The 19,314-nt window shown below is 54.6% G+C and overlaps 6 protein-coding genes across 6 annotated transcripts; 2 read left to right on the forward strand and 4 right to left on the reverse strand.

Moving 5' to 3' along the window:
• Positions 1-4,754: 4,754 nt before the first annotated feature.
• TRIREDRAFT_40216 (uncharacterized protein) lies at positions 4,755-5,558 on the reverse strand (the record flags this gene model as incomplete). Its single annotated transcript, XM_006965189.1, has 2 exons — positions 4,755-5,089; positions 5,153-5,558. Coding segments are annotated over 2 exons (741 nt in total), but the record flags the coding sequence as incomplete, so codon positions are not given.
• A 1,893-nt stretch (positions 5,559-7,451) lies between these two features.
• Positions 7,452-8,617, forward strand: TRIREDRAFT_78117 (uncharacterized protein; the record flags this gene model as incomplete). Its single annotated transcript, XM_006965347.1, has 1 exon — positions 7,452-8,617. Exon 1 carries the CDS (start codon positions 7,568-7,570, stop codon positions 8,615-8,617), a length of 1,050 nt encoding a protein of 349 aa, XP_006965409.1. The 5' UTR covers positions 7,452-7,567.
• Positions 8,618-8,689: 72 nt separating this feature from the next.
• On the reverse strand, positions 8,690-11,137 carry TRIREDRAFT_48301 (uncharacterized protein). The gene is made up of 2 exons (XM_006965210.1): positions 9,147-11,137; positions 8,690-9,095 (listed from the first exon to the last, which is right to left on the reverse strand). The coding sequence occupies exons 1-2, from the start codon at positions 11,121-11,123 to the stop codon at positions 8,826-8,828; spliced, it is 2,247 nt and encodes a 748-aa protein (XP_006965272.1). The 5' UTR covers positions 11,124-11,137; the 3' UTR covers positions 8,690-8,825.
• Positions 11,138-11,537: 400 nt separating this feature from the next.
• On the forward strand, positions 11,538-14,809 carry TRIREDRAFT_61692 (uncharacterized protein; the record flags this gene model as incomplete). Its single annotated transcript, XM_006965348.1, has 3 exons — positions 11,538-14,163; positions 14,292-14,560; positions 14,645-14,809. 3 exons carry the CDS (start codon positions 11,538-11,540, stop codon positions 14,807-14,809), a joined length of 3,060 nt encoding a protein of 1,019 aa, XP_006965410.1.
• A 265-nt stretch (positions 14,810-15,074) lies between these two features.
• On the reverse strand, positions 15,075-17,997 carry TRIREDRAFT_61486 (uncharacterized protein; the record flags this gene model as incomplete). The annotated part of the gene is made up of 5 exons (XM_006965478.1): positions 15,075-15,654; positions 15,725-16,171; positions 16,239-17,251; positions 17,322-17,651; positions 17,812-17,997. 5 exons carry the CDS (start codon positions 17,995-17,997, stop codon positions 15,075-15,077), a joined length of 2,556 nt encoding a protein of 851 aa, XP_006965540.1.
• A 504-nt stretch (positions 17,998-18,501) lies between these two features.
• TRIREDRAFT_107577 (uncharacterized protein) lies at positions 18,502-19,034 on the reverse strand (the record flags this gene model as incomplete). The annotated part of the gene is made up of 2 exons (XM_006965479.1): positions 18,502-18,650; positions 18,872-19,034. 2 exons carry the CDS (start codon positions 19,032-19,034, stop codon positions 18,502-18,504), a joined length of 312 nt encoding a protein of 103 aa, XP_006965541.1.
• Between the last annotated feature and the right edge of the window lie 280 nt (positions 19,035-19,314).

Raw genomic sequence — 19,314 nt, forward strand, 5'->3', positions numbered from 1 at the left:
TGGCTGGATACCCTTGTATCACTGGGTTGCAGCCTATTCAATCTGTACCAAGCAGCTGAGAGATGCCTACAATTGACCGAATCGGACCCTTCTCACTTGATGTCATTCTCCCCCCTTTTGCTAGTAGATATCCATCTGCTTTTCTCTTGTCAAAGTGGACATGAGGATGTGGTTGCCATATAGCACGTCCTCAAGACAAAGGTGAAAGACTTTTGTCTCTTCGTGCTCGGCCAATAACACTCCTGTTCCCTGATTTGGTGTCCTCCTCACGCTCTACCGCTTAGAGTGCACTGAATAGTATACGACGCAGCAGTGATGGAGCGTCATGGTGATACCTGCAGGAAAAGAAAGGTTCCCTTCTTGATTGTCGATTACATACCGAGTCTTCTCGGCCCCATGGCCGCAGTACAGATGTGGATGTGCTTAGCCCACTAAACATTGTTTTATTGTTGGCAACTTGTTAAGAATGGTTATACAATGCCTCACGGATGTGGTTGCTGACGGCGAGAGGCCCGCTTCTTTGCATTATAAAACTCGTTGATCTGATATGGACTTGAGCAGGAATCGGGTAAGATACCAGATGCCCAAAGTCTACGCCGCCGTACTTTGCACGAGTTGGCTCATGCTGATATCGCTTGAGATTCTCATTCATGGTCAGTCAAGCGCGGGCATAGCATTGAGGGGTAATTAGACCGAGAGATTGTTGAACGAGGTAGACTATGACTGAAATTGACGCAGTTATGATGTCCTACCGAGTATGGAGTATCGACTTGTCTAGGCTGTTGGGAAAGAGTACAGAAGCCGTGCCAAGTACCTTGAGGTCGAAATGTTGTTCTTTTTAATTCTTGTCGAATATGGCTATAACCCGTGAAGGGTAGCATGTCAATGGCTCGAGCGCAACTCGCTCTTGACAGCGTGCAAGGCATCATATGGCCGCCGTCAGAGACATGTTGGAGCTGCATATTGGTCTTCTCTGTCATGGGATACCGTTGCCATTCCGATGGCCCGACTGCATATAAGCGGGAGGACGGTCATCCCCGCGATATCATAGTCGAGATGGAAAACACATAATAGAGTGAGCTTCAGTCTCAGCGGGTAGCATGCTGCGCAAAAGAGCTTCCCCCCAGGATCAAAGACAAATACGCAAGTCAGAGATGGGGGTCAGTAACAGGGGCAAATTCCTATCTTGGTGATTGTCGATGAATGAAGCTTCTGTTTCTCTCTACTTGAGTCTGTCGACAACCTCGGCAGCGCCCAGCACTCTCACCACAGAGTCTTACAAAGATCAACGTCAAGTATGACAGCCCCTTTACTATACACCGCAGATCGCGAGAGCCAAGACTAACCCCGGCTACAGAGATTATACACTCCTTCGTCACCCTCGGACTCAGCCTCCTCGTCGTCGTCCTCTCCGGCACCTTGGCCACAGCCCCCCAAGTGCGGCGTCCGCCTCGTCTCCGGCCGAGGCCTGACCAACTGGAAGCAGTCGACATCGAGATGGAAAGCCATCTATAAAGAAGATGCAGAGGTAAAAAAGTTTCAAGGCATAAGGCCAGAAAAAAAAAAAGAGATTGAAGGGCATTGAACCCAACCCGATTCGAACGGATAACCTTCAGGAGACTCCATGAACTGGAATCTGACGCGCTACCGTTGCGCCATGGGTCCGCTGTGTATGCCGATCGAAAAATGACGTCTCATAAGGCTCGCACTTACTGGAGGCTCCATCGGCGCGGGACCAACCGAATTGTCCGCATATCATCACGTTTAACATGACAAGTCTTGACAAAGACTCACGTTTGAATTGTTGTCATTGAAAAGATGTGGCCCAGCTTGTGAGGAGTTATATCCTCGACTTATCCAGTCGGATAGACGTTGAGAGCAACTGTGACACAAATACACCGTTTGAGACTTGTGCATAAGCTTACATAGAAGAATGGGCATGACGGCAGGGAAAACGCACGTCGCCCAGTTCTGCCAAATGGAGACCTCGATCCTCTGCGACAAGTCACAGGAATCATGAATTGCGAAATAGACAGCCAGTGACATGTATGATGGTGATGTTTCTTACTACACGACCTAAGAAGACTCTTTGAAACTACGCAGGCAAAGCATGGTAAGGAGGCTGATATCAAATACCCAAGCACCTTGATCGGCTCTCAAGCCAAACAAACAGTCATGTAAAAGTCACATTAAGAATCCAGACATTTTATCTATCTCCCTGTCGAAAAGTCAGACTTTATTACATCTTCTCATGCACTACGCAGCTATCAAGTCCGCGAAAGTACCGTCTCCCTACGTGCATCTCGCCTCTATGACTGCTGCTAGTAAAAGATATCAATCTAGCATGCCTCTCTTTGTTTATACAATTAAAGGCCGAATTAAGTGCAAGGATACAAATCTTATTTAAACAAATCTTATTTAAACATATCAAGTAATTCCAAGAGCAAAATGTAACAGTAAAGGAAAAAAAGAAAGGGAATTTTTGTTTTCTCAAAAGCATCAACTCTATGCCACATGTCAAATCATCAACAAAACAACACCTTTCGTAAACCAATTGTACACGCATCTTTTTCTCACACAGTTCCTCACGCAAGCGACCCATCGTCAGCGGGTAAAATACCAGCAGAGCGTTCTTAGCTAAATCTTGCAAGGCTCAAATTTCAACGAGGACCCATGGCGCAACGGTAGCGCGTCAGATTCCAGCTCCGGAATCTCCTGAAGGTTATCCGTTCGAATCGGGTTGGGTTCAATGCCCTTCATAACTTTACTTTTTGCCTTTTCTTTTTCTTTCATATTGCTGTAAAAAGTAATTGAAGCATCGTCACTTCATTATTTGATTATTCTGTGAGTGAGCTTTGTGTGGTGGTTCTGCGTTGTCGCGCTGAGTGACTATCCTGTTTGCTGTGTGCCATGCCTTGCTATTGTCGCTGGTTGGAGGCTCTCGCTGTGATCATCTAGAGAACATACCTCCAGGTACACAACGGCGCAGCGGGTGTAAGTTGTGATACACGCCTTTCCTAGTAAACTCGTCCGTCTATATTTTCGTTTCCATTTTGTCTCAATAGGACACTCGAGGGCTGCTTTACTGAACCGAAATAGAGACCTTCAATAGGGGGGAGATTAGCACTCTTCACACATAGAGAAATCATGCGTCTCTCGTCGAGTTTCAATGTGACAACACGTTCCGTCGGAAACCCGAAATGAACATGTAAATCACGGCTTCACCACCGATACTTTTGCCTAAGAAAAAGAGGTGAAAGCGAAAAGCGAAAAGCTCAAGCAAAAAGGCCAAAAGGGGCTGATGGACCCCAATCTCAATTCATCTCGCCTAGCCAACACAGCCATACATTCATTTTACTATCAAAGAAACCCAATGAATCATGCCGCAAAAAAACAATGCATTCATGGGAATATCAGGTAGAAGAAAAAGACAACAGAAAGAAAAAGCATAAACAGATGGAGAGGCCCCGGGCGCAGACACCCAAAAATAGAACTCTGACTGCTGCCCTCCCGTCCTTTGTTCATGTCATACGAGCTCGTTGACCCGCGATTCATCTGATGACGAAACAACCAGGATGCCAAAAGAGAAACAAGAATAGAGAGTTTGAATAGTAACAGGAAAGAAAGCAAAAACGCCAGGCACAGTAGGTACATTATACCGTGCGGAAACCCCAGAATCTTTTGAGCGGCCATCTTCGGGCAAGGAGACGCGTGGTGATGTATGAAAAATGCTGTGACTATTAAGATGTAATGACTGGAACCGCCCGCAAATGACATGTTATGTAAGTGACTTATTACAATTATGAATCGCGGTTCAACGGCTGCTCGTCGTCGCCGTCCAACCGCGTGTTGTCCTCATCGGCCGCCTCCTGCTTCTTCTGCTTCTTGGGGCGGAAAAACTCACCCAGCGTGTCGCTGAGGCTTCGCGACCTCCCCCTGGAGGCTTTTGTGGCTGTACTACTGCTTGGCCCGGCATCGTCGTGGCCCAGGGCTTGCGGCAGATTGTCGTCCGAGAACGGCACAATGGGCTGTTCCGCGATGCGCTCCGGCATGACGGATCCCTCGCCATCGCTGTTAAAGAAGAGACTTGCTCGAATGGTCGACCTTATGCGTCGTAGAGAGGAAGACGTGGTGGCTTCTGGGCTATCGTTCTCCCGAAGGATCACGTCCTTGACGGCCGTCGTGACGGTGGAAGAGAAAGGAGAGGGAGAAATAAACGGCCGTCCACGGTGGTTGCCCGCCTTGGAACTGTGAGTCGTTCGAGGCGTAACTGGTCTATCGGTGGAATGTGTCGGGGTCACCTGGCCGTCTTTGATGGAGGCCAGGGGATGCGGCTGTACTGGCGTCGATCCCAAGCCGGATCTTGTGGCAACGGACTCTGCCGAGATTGTCCGAGCCCCCCGGGGAGGATCTGGGCTCACCCAGAGGCCCTGCCATGGGTTGCTGACCAGCACATGCGCTTCGTCGCCGCTGAGGTGTGCCGGGGAGTTTGCCGGTTCGAAATCATGCGTCGATGGGGGCTCGACGGCGCTGTGGGCTGAGTCCGACTTGAGCGCGTCGGCAAAACTGACTCGCGACATTCTGCTAGATCGTCGAGATGGTGTCTTCGGAGGCGGTAGGCTGGGGCGCCGCTGCTCACGCCGTGCTTGAGGAAGCGCAGAGGATGAGGCGCCGCCGTCGTGCTGCGTCAGCCCAATTGTCTCTTCGATGCCATCGGCCTCGGCCAGCCCATCTTCCTCGTCGTCGTCGTCACGCTGGTCTCTGCCAGAGGTGATGAGAAAGACGCCAAAGAAGGTGAGTAGGCAGCCGCCCACAAACTTGGCCGCCTGCTTCTTGGTTGTCTTTTCAAAGTCGCGATACAACACTGCGCTGCCGGTGATGACACACAGTGTAAACATGACGAACTGTACGGGGATGACCTGGGTCGAGTCGAAGCGGGACAGGGCCTTGTTGACGTAGCGAATCTGCATAATGGCGGTGGAGAGGAGGACAAAGGCGAGCGCATATGTGACGGGCGTGGTAAAGGCGGCCAGGAAGCTGGTGGAGAGCATCGACGAGACGCCCTTGGTTGCCAGGGCCGTATATCCTCCTGAGACGTAACCGTTAGTTTGGTGAAGAAAAGAAAGGAATGATAGTAGGCATCAACACTTACCAAAGAGACCAACGAGGCCGAGGTCTATGAGAATGGTCCGCTTGCCGTATTTGGTGCTCGCCCACATGAGAAGAACAATGAGCAGCGTGGTGACGCCGAGGTAGATTTCAAACTCCATTGTCGTAATGGCCCCCCACACATCGTCGGGGTTCAGCTTCGTCTCCTTCTGATTCGCGCTCAGGACGACGGTGACCACGCCGGACACGGCAATCAGGACGCCCCAGGCATCGCGGGGCCTGAATATCTCGTGAAACATGACGGGGGCAATGATGCAGTTGGACACGAGAGCGACGACGCCGAGGGGGGACACGATGGAGGCGGGCGCAAAGCCGTACGCCAGGAAGTTGCCCGCCTCTCCCAAGGTTATCAAGATCTGGCCGAGCCACCAGTACGGCGATTTCAGGTAGTTGGAGGATGACTTCTTGGACGGGTTGGAATCCGATTCCGAGTCGGAGCCGGAGCTGGCCGTCGTGGCGCTGGACTGGAACGAGGCCATCAGGGGCTCGCTCTCCTGATAGTCGCGCTCGTCGTCGTCGTCTGAGTGATCACTGTACAGGCCGCTGCGGCTGCCGGTGCCGTTTGTGCTGGCGTGACCGTTGTGATATTCACCGCCGTTGCCTAGATCATCGCCGCCGCCGCCGAGGATGGTGCCGTAGACGCCCACCTGAGTGGTCCCATTGCTGTGGCCGTTGCTGCTGCCGCTTTGCGCCCGCTTCAAGGCCGCGCGGGCCTCTCGTTTGATCCTCTTGCGCTCCTTGTGCAGCCGCGTGTGCGCATATCGCTGGACGTTGAGGGCGAGGGCGATGAGGACGTTACCCACAATCGCCGTGATGATGCCAATCAAGGAGGACCAGCGCTGCAGGGCATCTTCGTCGTCGCCTCGGCCGGGCTCGCCCGTCGCCGTCGCTGTCGGTGGTGCTGTTACTGTCGCTGTCAGGGTCGTCCACGTCGGCAGAGTCGACTCTGTGAAGGCTGGTCGCATCGTCGTCGCCGCCGCCGCCGCCGCCAAAAAAAAAGGGCTGGAGGCTGGGAGGAAGATGTATAAGCAGTTAAGAAAGAAAAGGGGGTTGAAAGAAAAGAAGAAGAAGACGAAGGAGAAGAAGAGAGAGTAAGGCTATAGTAGTAAGGACAAGAACCTTGAAGACGCAAAGATGCAGTGACGGTAGGATCGGAGATTTGGTGGAGAAACGCGCAGCTACAGTCGCCGGACGCCGAGGCAGATTGCCTGACCAGGTACCATCGGAGCGAGCAGCAGAGACAGAGACAGAGGCAGAGGCAGAGCAGAGACGGACAGACACGAGGCACAGACGAGGCTCATGATGGTGCAGGAAAACCAGAGCTGGATGATCAAGGAGTTTTGAAAAAAATGCGGTCGACAGTCACGCATCCATTGCTGTACGAGTACTTAGTAGATCAGGTAAGGTAAAGTACGGAGTAAGGTATTGCTTTGGTCGCGGGCTTGGCGCCGAATTTCCGCTGGCAGGCAGATGACGAGGGGGCAGGAGGTGACGGTACGTACCCCCACGCTATGTCATCACTGAAGAAGCCTCGACATGGACTTGGATCGAAGGGACAAAGAAGACGTCTGCAGGATGTAATTGGAGGGTGAATTTATCTTTCTCTTGTCTGCATGATCTTGGGTATCCTTTGTATTACCGACTACAGCTTCAGCAGATACCTATTTACTAGGTGCTTCCTGGTGTATCAGCAAGATGATTTATATTTGACCCTCTCCGTAATAATCGTCATCATTCTATCAATTTGTTGTTTTAAAGGTATTACCTTAGGTACCTTAGGTAGCCAAGTGACATTGAATTGAGCCATTGGAAGCCGGACGCTCGTACTAAGTTGCGCCTCATGCACCGCCACAGCAGTACCGTCATGTCTAGAGTGCGTACATATGCACGCAGTCTAGCGCTGCCAGGTACTCTCATGGGCTCTCCAGATACCTGCCTGTCAGAGCGCATCACGACGGGACCCAGACACTGAGGCTCAGCAGGGTCCAGGTCATGAGACTCGGAGCTGTCTAGAAGGCTCGACAGCCTGAGCCACTCTCTCCATTGGGTAGTTCTCCAATATCACCAAACTTCACCTGGATTCACCTCACCATCGCCATCGCCATCGCCATCACCTACGCTACCATCCACGAATAGGCATGTCTTCGGCATGCTGAACGCCTTCATCCAATTCAAACAGCACGTCGATTCAGCCATTCACTCACTCTTCTCACCCTCGTCTCAACCCCAAGCTCAACAGCACCAGCCACAGCAGCAGCAGCCGCCGCCGCCAGACATACGTCAATCTGACCTGTCAACCTGCCCATCACCAGATACGCCCGTTTGCGACAGCTCCCGCCATCGTCACGCTCGCAACAACCACATCACTCAAACTCTGCCGCCTGTTCCTTCGGTCACAATGGACAAGTCCGAGTCGCGCCCATTGGCCCTCGACACAGTCTCAGTCGCCTCATGGCCCTATTCGCCGTTGAACCTGCGCCACCTCAAGCAGCCCGTCCCGAATGACCTGCCGCCGCAATGCGACCCGTCCGTCTTCACCTTTGAGGACGCCTTTGAGGACCTGCTCGCCGTCTCGCAGGGGCGGCCCCTGCCTGACATCAAGGACAGGTACAACCAGCGGCAGCTACTACGACAGATGTTCTCCAAAGGCGAACCCACCTGGTTCTGGCTTCGACGGCTAGAATCCCAAGGCCTGCTTCGCCGGCCCACGCGAGATGAGCTCTACAGACCGCGAAACTTTGGTCTGCTGGAAGGTGATGGCGACGATGAAGCCTCTGCCGAGTGGGGGCTGTTTAGGGCGGGCTGGAGTGACTGGGCCAGGCTTCATGAGGAGCTCGATCGCAAGGCAGCCGAGGTTTGGAACCGCGCTGCCGCAAGTGAAAAGGCCGGCAACGGATTCTTTGACGAGGTGCACCAGGTATTTAAGCAGCTCGAGGATAGCTTCCACGGTCGCGAAAATAGGCCGCACAAGGACGATCATCAAGGCTCGCACCAGAAGAGCCTCCCCGATCACTTTGACGATTGGTTCTCTTCGCTCAGTTCGAGCTTTGCAGAGGGCCACAAGACGTGGGATGCATTCGTCAAGAGCATCGCAGAGAGTACCACCAAGACTGACAACAAGCCCGTATCCACTGATAGCAGAGAGGTAGCTTCTCTGCCGCCCAGCACAAGCGAAGAAAAGGTATACGACAATGGCATCAAAGAGGTCGTCACGAGGGACGAAAAGGTCAACAGTTTTGGTTACCTGACCACGACGGTCACGAAGAAGACATACGACAAGAATGGCAACGAAATCAGCACGGAAACGCACTTTTCCATGCGTCCCGCCGACAGGTCGCACAGAGTCGACGCCAGAGGGAACAGCGAGGCCAATGTCATTGAGCGAGCGGACACAGATGCGGATGACCAACAGACACAGGATAAGAAGTCGGGATGGTTTTGGAAATAAGAGGGGGGTAAGGTTCTTGATTACTGTTAATCTCTTCTCTGATTTTTTTGATACCTCTCAGCTCAAAAAGATTGTATGCAGCAACAGTAAAATCCTCGATTGGAAACTCGAATCCTTGTATAGCCCATAGCACAGAAATAATGAACAAAAAGGAAAAAGACTATGAATCCCACAATGCCACTGGATATTATAGAGACGGTCCCCAAATCTATGCTTTTCCCCTAGACACAGCCTTCTTCTTGCGCATCAGCCTCTTCCGCGCAATCAGCTTCTGCTGGATCGCCTCCTTTGCGTTCGCCGGCTTCTTCTCCTCCTTCTTATCCTCCTTCTTGTCCCCGCCCTCCTCCTTGGCGGGCTTCTTCACCTTGGGGCCCTTGTTCATGTTCCCCTTGTTTTTCTTTCCCTTTTGCTTCCCATTCGCCTTCATCTTTGGCTTGGGGGCCTCTTCTTCTTCCTCCTCATCCTCATCGCCTTCGTCCTCGTCTGAATCGGCAGCATCTGCGCCGTCCTTGCCCTTTGCCTTGGCCACCTTGGCGGCGTTCTCAGCCTCCTGTCGCCGCTTCACCACCTGCGCGTTCTCAATGGCAAACTCGACAATCAGGCGCTGCTTCTTGCCGTTGGGCGCGTCCAGCTGCAGGCCGTTGAGGTACCGCAGCCCCATGAGCGCCCAGCGGTGCGACGTGTACTCGATGAAGCCGTAGCCGCGGCTCTTGCCGGCCCCGCTCGCCTCCGACACCTTGGACCCCTTGTTGTCCTCGAACACAATCTTGGCCTGCTTGACGATGCCCTTGCGCTTCAGCTTGCGCTCCTTCTCCTTCTCCTTGGCGTCCTTGCCGTCTCGGGCAATCTCCTCCTTGGACAGCGGCTGCCGGCGCCCTTCCTTGACGTCCTTGGCGAAGCCGACGACGGCCTTCCTCGCCAGCTCCTTGAGATCCTTGGCGCCGAGGTCGCTGGGGATGTTGCGCAGGGCGAGCCGCGTCAGGCTAATGTGCAGCATGGGATTCTTCTCCACGAGCTTCTTGCGCTGCGCCGCGCTCGCCTGCCGCATCCGCACTTCGGCGTCGGTCAGGAGGCCTCGCAGCGGGGAGCCCGCGCCCAGCGAGCCCTCGGACAAGAGGTACAGCCGGCGCTTGTCCTTTTGCCTCCGCTGCGCCAGCGAGTTCTCCGCCAGGTGCGCCGCCTCGTTGCGGCCGACGGCCTGGGCCACCTGCAGCACTCGCCCGTCGAGCGTGTACTTGCCGGTGGGGTCGGCGTTTTCGTCCTGGAGGATGGAGTGCTTGACGCCTCCCGCGGGCGGCGGCGCGCGCCGAGGGGCGCCCACGATGCAGGCCTTTGCGTCTGCCGCATCGACGAAGCACACGAAGCCTGTGCCGGCCGGCTTCTCCGTCGCCTTGTCGATGACGACGCGGGCGTAGCGGACCTTGCCAAAGTGGCCAAAGAAGGACTGGAGCTGCTCATCCGTCGTCGTAAAGGGCAGGTTTCGCACAAAGACGGTGGAGGAATTGTCCGTCATCAGCTCCCGCTTCGGCTTGGCGGGCTCCTTCTCCTCCTCATGCTCCTCGTCCTCCTCGTCCAACAGCTTCATATCCTCGTCGTCGTCTTCATCCTCATCTTTGTCGTCTTTCCCCTCGTCGTCATCCTCGTCTTCGTCCTCCATGTTGTGCATGTAGTTTTTCATAAAGTTGGCAAGGTCCGATTGCAGTTGGTCATCGCGATTCTTGACCTCACCGTCGTTGCCCCCAGCGGTCTTCTCATCCTCCTTGTCTTCATCCTCGCCGTCTTTGGGCTCCTGATTGCTGCTCTCCGCCGTTTGTTGCCTGTCCCAAGTCTCCTTATCGACAGCCCAATCGACGGCCAACGTTCGGCCATCAACGACCTTGCCGTTGATCGCCTCGAGGGCCTTCTCTGCATTTGGTCGGCCTCGGAGAGTGACAAAGCCGAAACCCTTGAGCTTCCCCTTGTTCTGGGGCAGGTCGGCGAATTTGACCTTTCCGAAACTGATGAAGAGCTTCGAAAGCTGCTCCGGCGTCTTGATGCTCCACGGCAGGTTTCGAATAATCAGCTTGGTGGGAGGCGGCTGGTACGCAGGCTTTCCCGGCTTCTTGGCTGCCGCGTCCGAGTCGGGATCGGGGTTTCGATGTCTGGGCTCCGCGACTTCGATTCGAATCCGCCGGCCGTCCCATTCCTTCTTGTCCAATGCCTCCTTGGCCGCTTTGGCGTCGTCGGCGTCAGCGAACGAAACGAAGCCGAACCCTCGGGACTCCTTCGTCTTCTGGTCGACAACCACCGTGGCATGCTTGACGGGGAAGTACTGCGAGAAGAAGTCCGCGAGGCTCTCGTTTGTGGCGCTGGGAGGTAATGACCGCACAAAGACAGACCGTCGGTCTTCCACCTTTGCCTTCTTTGGCGTCCGCGAGATTCCACCGTCCGGGTCGTGCGATTTTGTGGCAGCGGAGGATTCACTGTCCTGCCTCCTCCGCTTTCGATCATTCTGTGTAGGGGCCATGGTTTTCTGCTGCAGTCGACGTTCAATTGCAGCAGCAGTATCTGGTATACTGAGATGCGAGAAAAGTTCTGGGAGCAGGCGTTGCACGAACTCTGATATGCTCTGCTAAAAGAAAAAAAATCTGGAGCTGCAGCTTATCTTATCGCTAATTATCAAATTAGTATGTAGGTACATAATGTATGTATCGACCGAATGTTTGGCGCTAGTCCGACTATGGATGGCGGGGTCCAACGCCACGTTATGCCGAAACGGGAGAATTGTTGATCGCAGTTTCCCGTTGAGCGACGCGCCGTCTACACAACACACTATCCATCAACTTCACCTCTTCTTCTCCTTCTGAGAGCTTGACTGTATCTTGCGGCTTCACGCGCAGGGATACCTGTCGTCTCCAGACAAGCCAGAGAAGCAGACAAAATGCCTACACGATCAGGGACTCGGACCGGCAGACCGGCGGCCACCGCCAAGAAGCCCGCGGCGCCTCTGCAGCATCCCGACACACCAGACAACGCCCTCCGAACCCAGGTCTGCGCCATCTTCCGCGATGCGCAACGGACGACGGCCACGCATCGGAAGCTGGCCGTCAACCTCCGCAAGATCCAAGAAGCGTGCTGCTACGAGCCGGTAGACCCCCGAAAGCCAGACGCCAACCAGTTCGACGAGAGGGCGTTCAATGACGAGTTTGTGCGATGCGTGCTGCGCATCATGCCGGTGAAGAAGGCGGAGAGCGTGGGCGAGAAGCTGATTCGCTTCATTGGGCTGTTCCTGCGGCATGCCTCGGATAAGGACAGCGAGCTGCTGGACGAGGCCGATGCCGACGCGAGCTTGATGCCCGAAACGCCGAGCAATCGGCTCTCGTCCAAGGTGCTCCAAACCGCCCTGTCGCTGATGCAGGCCAAGGACAAGTACGTGCGGTTCCGGTCGACCCAGCTTGTCTCTCACATTATCAATTCCCTCGACGCCATCGACGACGACCTTTTCCAGAGCCTTCGCAACAACCTGCTGAAGCGAATCCGAGACAAGGAGGCCATGGTCCGCGTCCAGGCCGTGCTGGGCCTTGGCCGACTTGCTGGAAACCAACCCGAAGACGAACACAACTCGGACGACAGCGACAACCACTCAGTTGGTCTCTTGGACAAGCTGCTTGATGTCTTACAGAACGATCCGAGCGCCGACGTCCGACGGTCTCTCCTGGTCAATCTTCCGATCGTACCCGCGACTCTCCCATACCTTCTCGAGCGCGCAAGGGACCAAGATGCCGCGACGCGACGGGCAGTCTACTCTCGTCTCCTGCCGGCTCTGGGGGACTTTCGACACTTGTCGCTGTCCATGAGAGAAAAGCTGCTCCGTTGGGGCCTTCGTGACAGAGACGAGAACGTGCGGAAGGCGGCGGGGAGACTGTTTAGAGAGCGATGGATTGCAGACTGTGCCGGCGTGGCGCCGCAAGAAGAGGCACCGCCAAACTTTGATGGTTTGCTGGAGCTTCTAGAGAGAATCGACATCATCAACTCTGGAATGGAGAATGGGGTGGCTCTCGAGGCAATGAAGGGCTTCTGGGAGGGTCGCCCGGACTATCGCGAGGCGGTAGTCTTGGACGACCACTTTTGGGAGACCCTGTCGGCCGAATCCGTCTTCATGGCCAGGAGCTTCAACGACTTCTGCCGCAGCGAAGGTGAGGGCCGATATGAGCCGCTGATCGAGGAGAAGCTGCCAGAAGTCACCAAGCTAGCCTTCTTCCTGGAGCGCTACCTCAAGGTGCTAGTCGACGCCATCAAGCGAATTGCACAGCACGATGTCGATGAGGAGGAGGAGGAGGATACCGTTGAACAGGAGTTTATTGTCGAGCAGATGCTTCACATAGCGCTGACCCTTGATTACTCTGACGAGGTTGGCCGGAGGAAGATGTTCACGCTGCTGCGCCAGTCTCTCGCCATTCCAGAGCTCCCGGACGAAGTAACAAAGCTTGCCATGGAGGCTCTACGATACATTTGCGCCCCAGACGCCGCTGGAGAGAGAGAGTTCATCAGTGTCGTGCTCGAGGCTGTTGCGGATGTACACGATACGATCGTGGACCTGCCCGGGGAAGACGACGAGAGCTTTGTCTCTGCCCATTCAGAACAGAGGAGCCGAGAGAATACTCCAGCGCCCGATTCAAACAAGGAACAGCCCGAGATGAGCGAAGAGGAGGCCCATGAGAAGGCAGTGAGGGAGATTCTCGTCAACTTGAAGTGCCTTCACATCGTTCAGTGCATGCTGACGCATGTTGCCGGAAACCTCAAGGACAACACAGACTTGGTGTCCATGCTTAACAATCTAGTGGTACCGGCTGTGCGGAGCCACGAAGCGCCCGTTCGTGAAAGGGGGCTCGTCTGCCTCGGGCTGTGCGCCCTCCTCGACCGCTCGCTGGCCGAGGAGAACCTGGGGCTCTTTATCCACTTCTTCACCAAGGGCCACACTGCCTTGCAGATCACAGCGCTGCACATCCTGACCGACATACTCAACGTCCACGGAGCTCAGCTGCTTGCCACAACGCCGGCCGTCCTCAAGGTGTACGTCAAGGCAGTCAAGGGCGGCGGCAGGTCGTCCGAGGTGCAGGCTGCGGCCACGATAGCGGCCTCGAAGCTGCTTCTCGGACGCGTCATTTCCGACGAGGAGGCCTGCGAAGAGCTGCTAAAGTCCCTGGTGGTTGCCTACTTTGATCCCGCGTCCTCCGCCAACCAGACGGTCCGACAAGCCCTCAACTACTTTTTACCCGTGTTCTGCTTCTCTCGGCTGGAGAACCAGGATCTCATGAGAAAGGTTTCCCTGCTGGCGCTCCATTCCCTGCTCAACCTGCGCGAGGGTCTGGAGGATGACGATGTCGACGTCGAGGAAGACATGGTGAGCATGACGACGATTGGCGCTTGCTTGGTCGACTGGACAGACCCGCGCAAGTGCTACAGTCCCGAGCTCGTCCTCGACGGGGAGAAGAAGAATCCCCAGGGCGACGTGCACCTTGATTTTGCCTGCGACATTCTCGAGAGGCTTCGTGGCAACATAAGCAGTACGTTTTCAACACTTTCCCTCCCCTCCGTCTTTTTTTTTTTCTTTTTTTTTTTTCTTGTTTTTCTTCTTCTTCCTTTTTCTTCTGGGAAGATTTTATGGCTAACAAGCAATGTCCCAAAAAAACAGAAGCTGAAAAGAAGCTGGTCGCCAGCCTCCTCGGGAAGCTCTTCGTCTCGCCCAACTCCTCCGAGGAGAAGCTCCGCGAGACGTACAACGTCGTCAGCGAGGCCGTGGAGGAGGGCCTCGTGACGGACACGACGGGCCGCAACGCGCTGTACAAGATCCACGTCAGCCTGGGCAAGATTGTCAACGGGCTCGAGGAGCAGCAACAGCAGCTGCAGCAACAACAACAACGGCCCTCGCATAGTCGTACGAGTCGCAGCGTGTCGGTGGCTGTGTCGGAAGCTACGGGAGATAGACAATCTGTTGCCGGCTCGCGGGCGGGCGACGACGATGAGGAGGAGGAGGATGACGACGAGGATGACGACGAAGAAGAAGAAGAAGGACAGGGAGCGAGGAAGCCAAAGATCAAGGTGGAGGACGATAGCGATGGGACCGTGGTGCCGGAGCATGGCGGAAGGAGGGATTCGCTTGTGGAGGATTTGTTGTCTGATGGCGAGGATACCAAGATGGAGGACGTGTGAGAAAGAGGTCGTCGTTGGCTTGTTGGGCTTGATGGGAAAGGATGGCGTGTCCATGGGTCGGTCCCTGTCATGTGTGGTTTTAACGTGTTTATGATTGAGCAAAAGGTAAATATGCAGATTGGCTCTATTACTACTAACGATGGATATATTAAGCTGGTACTAGGCATTACTGAGTTGATGAAGGATAAAACTGCTCTCTTGCTAGCCATTCCATGAGCGCTTTTATTCTTCAGATAGGAGATTATATCCTTGTTCCTGTCCAGATTCAAGTGCCCACCCAATACAAAAAGCCCCCAAAGGCAACATTGATTAGCAGATGCTGTCCAAGACTCCACGCCATGGCATACAGATACTTGGGCGAAAAGACGGTCCAGATGAACAAGTGCGTCCTCAGCGCCGTGCACGCCGCCATCACAAACGCCACGCTCGTCGACGCAAAGACGGTCAGCAGGACGACGTGGCTGCGAAACGCCCCGGTCGTCCATCGCTGTCGGCGGTTTTGCAGGAGGAGCAGGTTCGTCGCCGACGTCCAGAAAATGGGGCCGGCCCAGTTGCTGACGAGGGTCAGGGCGCCGACGGCGACGACGTTGAAGCCGCTGATGCCGTTGTAGGCGCTCGAGAGGTCGACGGAGGAGATTGCGTTGGAGCCGCCAAACGCGAAAAAGGTCGTGTACTGGAGGATGATGCAGGACGTGGTGATTTCGGCAATGGAGAGGTCGGCAGATTCAAGGGCCTGCAGAATGAGGCTGGAGAGGAGGAAGAGGGGGATGTTGGTGGCACGCGATTGAGTCATGGCGAGGAGAGTGCACAAATGGTGGGAGAGCTCGACTGTTGTTTTGTTAGACCTGGCTTGTGACGGGCGACAGTGATGCAAAGACTGTCCATTGTCGCATGGGTGCAGACGTACCAGATGACTGAGCAGCTCGGGGCCCCCAAGCCTTTGCTCGATATATGGCGAATCCTAGCAGCGCTGCGAGCAGCCCAAAGACTATCCTTGCTCGCAGTATGAGGGTCGGGCCCTGGAAAGTATCGAGTAGGTCACGAGCAAATCCCACAACCAGCTCGGGAGCATCCTCGGCAGTAAACGCCAGCTTAAAGGTAAAGGTCGCCAAGAAGAGGGCCGGCGCCAAGGAGGTGGCCAGGATATACGGCATGCCAGACAGGCTCTGCAGTGTCTGGAAAGTCACCACAACATACGCCAAGGTGACGAGCACCCATAGAAGCTCGGGGTTGGGGTTGAGGAATGTTTTGACAGTGTCCGGCTCGCCAGCAAACTTCTGGCCGGTTTGGTTCCAGCTTCGGGTGAGCCTGAGAGCAGCCAAGGACAATACATGGCTTGCGATGGAGGAGAGGCGCGAGGTTCTGAAATGAGAGGTTCAGCATCACCGAACGTTTGTTCAACAATACGGGGGTGGGGAAGCCAACTTACTTTGCAACCTCTCGAATGCTGAGATATGCCAGCCATAGAGTGCATGTCCAGTACCAGAAATGTTGCTCCTCTTCCACATAGCTGCTGGCAAACATCATGGGCCCATAGGACGCCGCAAGCAGAAAAAGCGGCATCGGAAACCCTGTCTGCCGGAAACCTTGCAAGCCCAAAACGACAAGGCTCGCAACGAGGGCAGCAACAGCCAAGCCCTGGCCGAGGGCAAGTCTCGACATGTCATAGTTGGATGCCATGCTGCTCATCAGTTCTTGGGCCTTGCGAATCCAAGCAGACGTAGCTGACAGCCACGCCTGATCAACCGCTGCGGCATTCGCCTGTGAAGCCGCCTCTAGACTGATCCTTCGCCATTCACAGGCCAGTTCTTCAACATCCGTGGCCCTGGAAGCGCACGGGTCGACAGTAGCCTGAGCGTCAAACAGCTCCCCTCCAAAGGCTGCCGTGACGACGTTGAGGATCTGTCTAGCGTTGCGAATGAGAATCTGCACCTTGTCGCTCGAGCTAGGCCAGAAGGGCAGGAATTCCGGGATGAAAGCTCCCAGGTTGTTCTTTGAGATGGGAAATCCCAAGAGCGCTGCGAGAGTCGGCGAGATATCGGACTGCTCAACCATGGAATAGTAGTCGTACTCGTTCTTGGGCCGCTCAGGGGCTGCGTATCCAGACGATATCTCCTTGAGCTTGGGCGCCAGGAAGACCAAGGCGGGTGACGTTTCTCCGGGGGACGACGCCCCGTGGTTTCCTGCATCGTTCATGCCGTGATCACCGCAGAGCACAAGCAGCGTTGACTTCAGGTGACTCTTGGTTTCTAGGGCTTCATACAGTTGGTGGACGATGCCATCCATTTCACGCTGCTTGGCGGGCATGTGCGTGCTTCGTGGCCCCGATTTATGACCAATGTGATCGAGGCCAAGATAATGGAGGACCATCAAGCTCCAATCGTCCTGTTCGAGCTCATGATGGATGTGCCTGGTGACATTGTTGTCCACCTCTGTGAAGTCCTTGAAGGTTGCGCCTGTAAGCGATTGGGAGACAGCAGGTGGGAATTCCAGAGTGGGAAAAGCAACTTACTGCGACGAAGAAGCTAGAGGTCCCGTCGTGACGGTCAAACGTCTCGGGAAACAGCTTGAGCCACGTATCATCGCCGTACATGAGAAGCTTGCCTGTGTCTTTGGCCTTGAGCTGGGACAGCCAGGTGTCTTGGGCGGCCAATGTGGAAGAGGTGTCGGCTTCGTCAAAGTTGAGGATAAGGTCGACAAAGGAGGGGATAGATCCCGTGGTGATGGCCTTGATCCGAGGCATCGTCACTGTCGGAGACCGAGCATTGGCCGTGAAGGGAATGGCGCCGCCTTCGCGGATGAGGCTATACGGGACTCTGGCATGAGAGAGTGAAGCAAGCAGCTATACAGTGTACGAGACTGACCGTTGGGTGTATTCAAATCCCGAGCCATCAGAGTACACAAAATCACTACCATGGCAGTTTTAGTATGGAGATGACGAGCCGTTATGGGAGACGAATATCGAGTCCATACCTCCGCAAGGCATCAACTACCATGAATACAAGTCTATCAAAGGGGGCCTTGGGCGGAGGTCCATATTCGAGAGGCTCATATTCGGCCAACCCAGAAAGAAAGGGCTTGTACGGAAAGAAACCAGTGGCAAAGACGAGAATCGACAGCGGGACGAGGATGTTGGCCGCAGTGAGCAGCAGAGAGCCCGCAAGCGATGAGTTTGGTGAGGCCACCATGTCTTAACGAGAATCGGACGAGCCAGGCAAAGACTCGGAGAGGGCCGGGGTCAACAGTGCTTCACTCAGCCGATGCACAGTGGAAGCCATATGGGAGATGCGAGAGACGCGTATATACGGGACTGTGCTGGTGTTGAAATGTCCCGTTCATCGCCAAAGGTATGGTGAAGGGATAGGTAGTAAGAGTGAGATATGATAACGAAGCAAGCGGGAGTGGAGGATTGATTGGCCAAGGGACGATCCAGAGGTCCGAGTTGGGACAACTGCTGCGCCACAGGCATCAGGGGCGCGCCTGCAGGTAGTGAACTAACGCTTTTTTACTAACTTTTTTTTTTTTTCCTTTCTTTTTCTTGAGGGATGGTCATGGATATCGTCAATTGAGAGCTGGTATGCAAGACAATACAATTTGAAGATTATGAGTACTCCGTATAACAGAAACGAACCGAACCCGACAAGGAGCAAGAAAAATTCTTAGAAAATTGAACATCGACCGAATCTCGCATCTCACGCCTTCTTTGGCGCATTCTTCTTCTTCCTGGCGGCTAGTCTGTCGCTGTACTTGGGGAACGTGATGCTCGACTTCTTGCGCTTCTTCTCGATGCGCTTCTTGGTGATTTGCGGTCTTGTCGGCTTCTTCGAGTCCACGTCCATGGCTGAGCATCACAGCATACCTTATTAGCATCCGGCTCGTCAAAAGAGGAATTGGCGTCGGAAAGAGGGTGGGAAACTGTGCATACATGTCTCATCTGCGGCCTGGTCGTCTCTGTCCTGCGCATTGTCGCTCTCGTCTCCTTTTTCGGCAGTGTCAGAAACAGCACACACAAACGTCGTGCATACTCCCTCGATATAGGAGCTCATGGGGTTCCCAACGAACCATCAATCTTCATCTCCGCAGGCTCGGGCTTTGCCTGCTTTGCCAGCTCGAGCAGCTTGGCCGACAGACGCTCTTGTCTGGCGGTTTCAGCGGGCCCAAAGATGCTGGCAGCCTTGCGCTGGTTGTTGAATTTTTTGCTGCTCGACCGCGAACTCTTGGCCATGATTGCGGTTGTCGTATCTCTTGTGCTGTTGTTGCCGCAGGTACCTGTTTCTTTTGGTGACGGATGGACGGACGCTCTGTTCGATTCTGCTTGCGATTATCGATTTGGCACTGCGGTCAAATACAGTAGAGTAGAGAAAGAAGAAAGTTTACGATAACGGCGGGAGGAGATAAGAGATAGTGCATCAGTGTGGCGCATAATGGGCATTCCTGCGTGGCTGAGCGCGCCCTCGGCTGCTCTTACTGCTCTTCTTACGTACAGTACCTGGTAGGTGTAGTAT

Source organism: Trichoderma reesei (assembly GCF_000167675.1).
Source record: "Trichoderma reesei QM6a unplaced genomic scaffold TRIREscaffold_9, whole genome shotgun sequence".
Lineage (NCBI taxonomy): Eukaryota > Fungi > Ascomycota > Sordariomycetes > Hypocreales > Hypocreaceae > Trichoderma > Trichoderma reesei.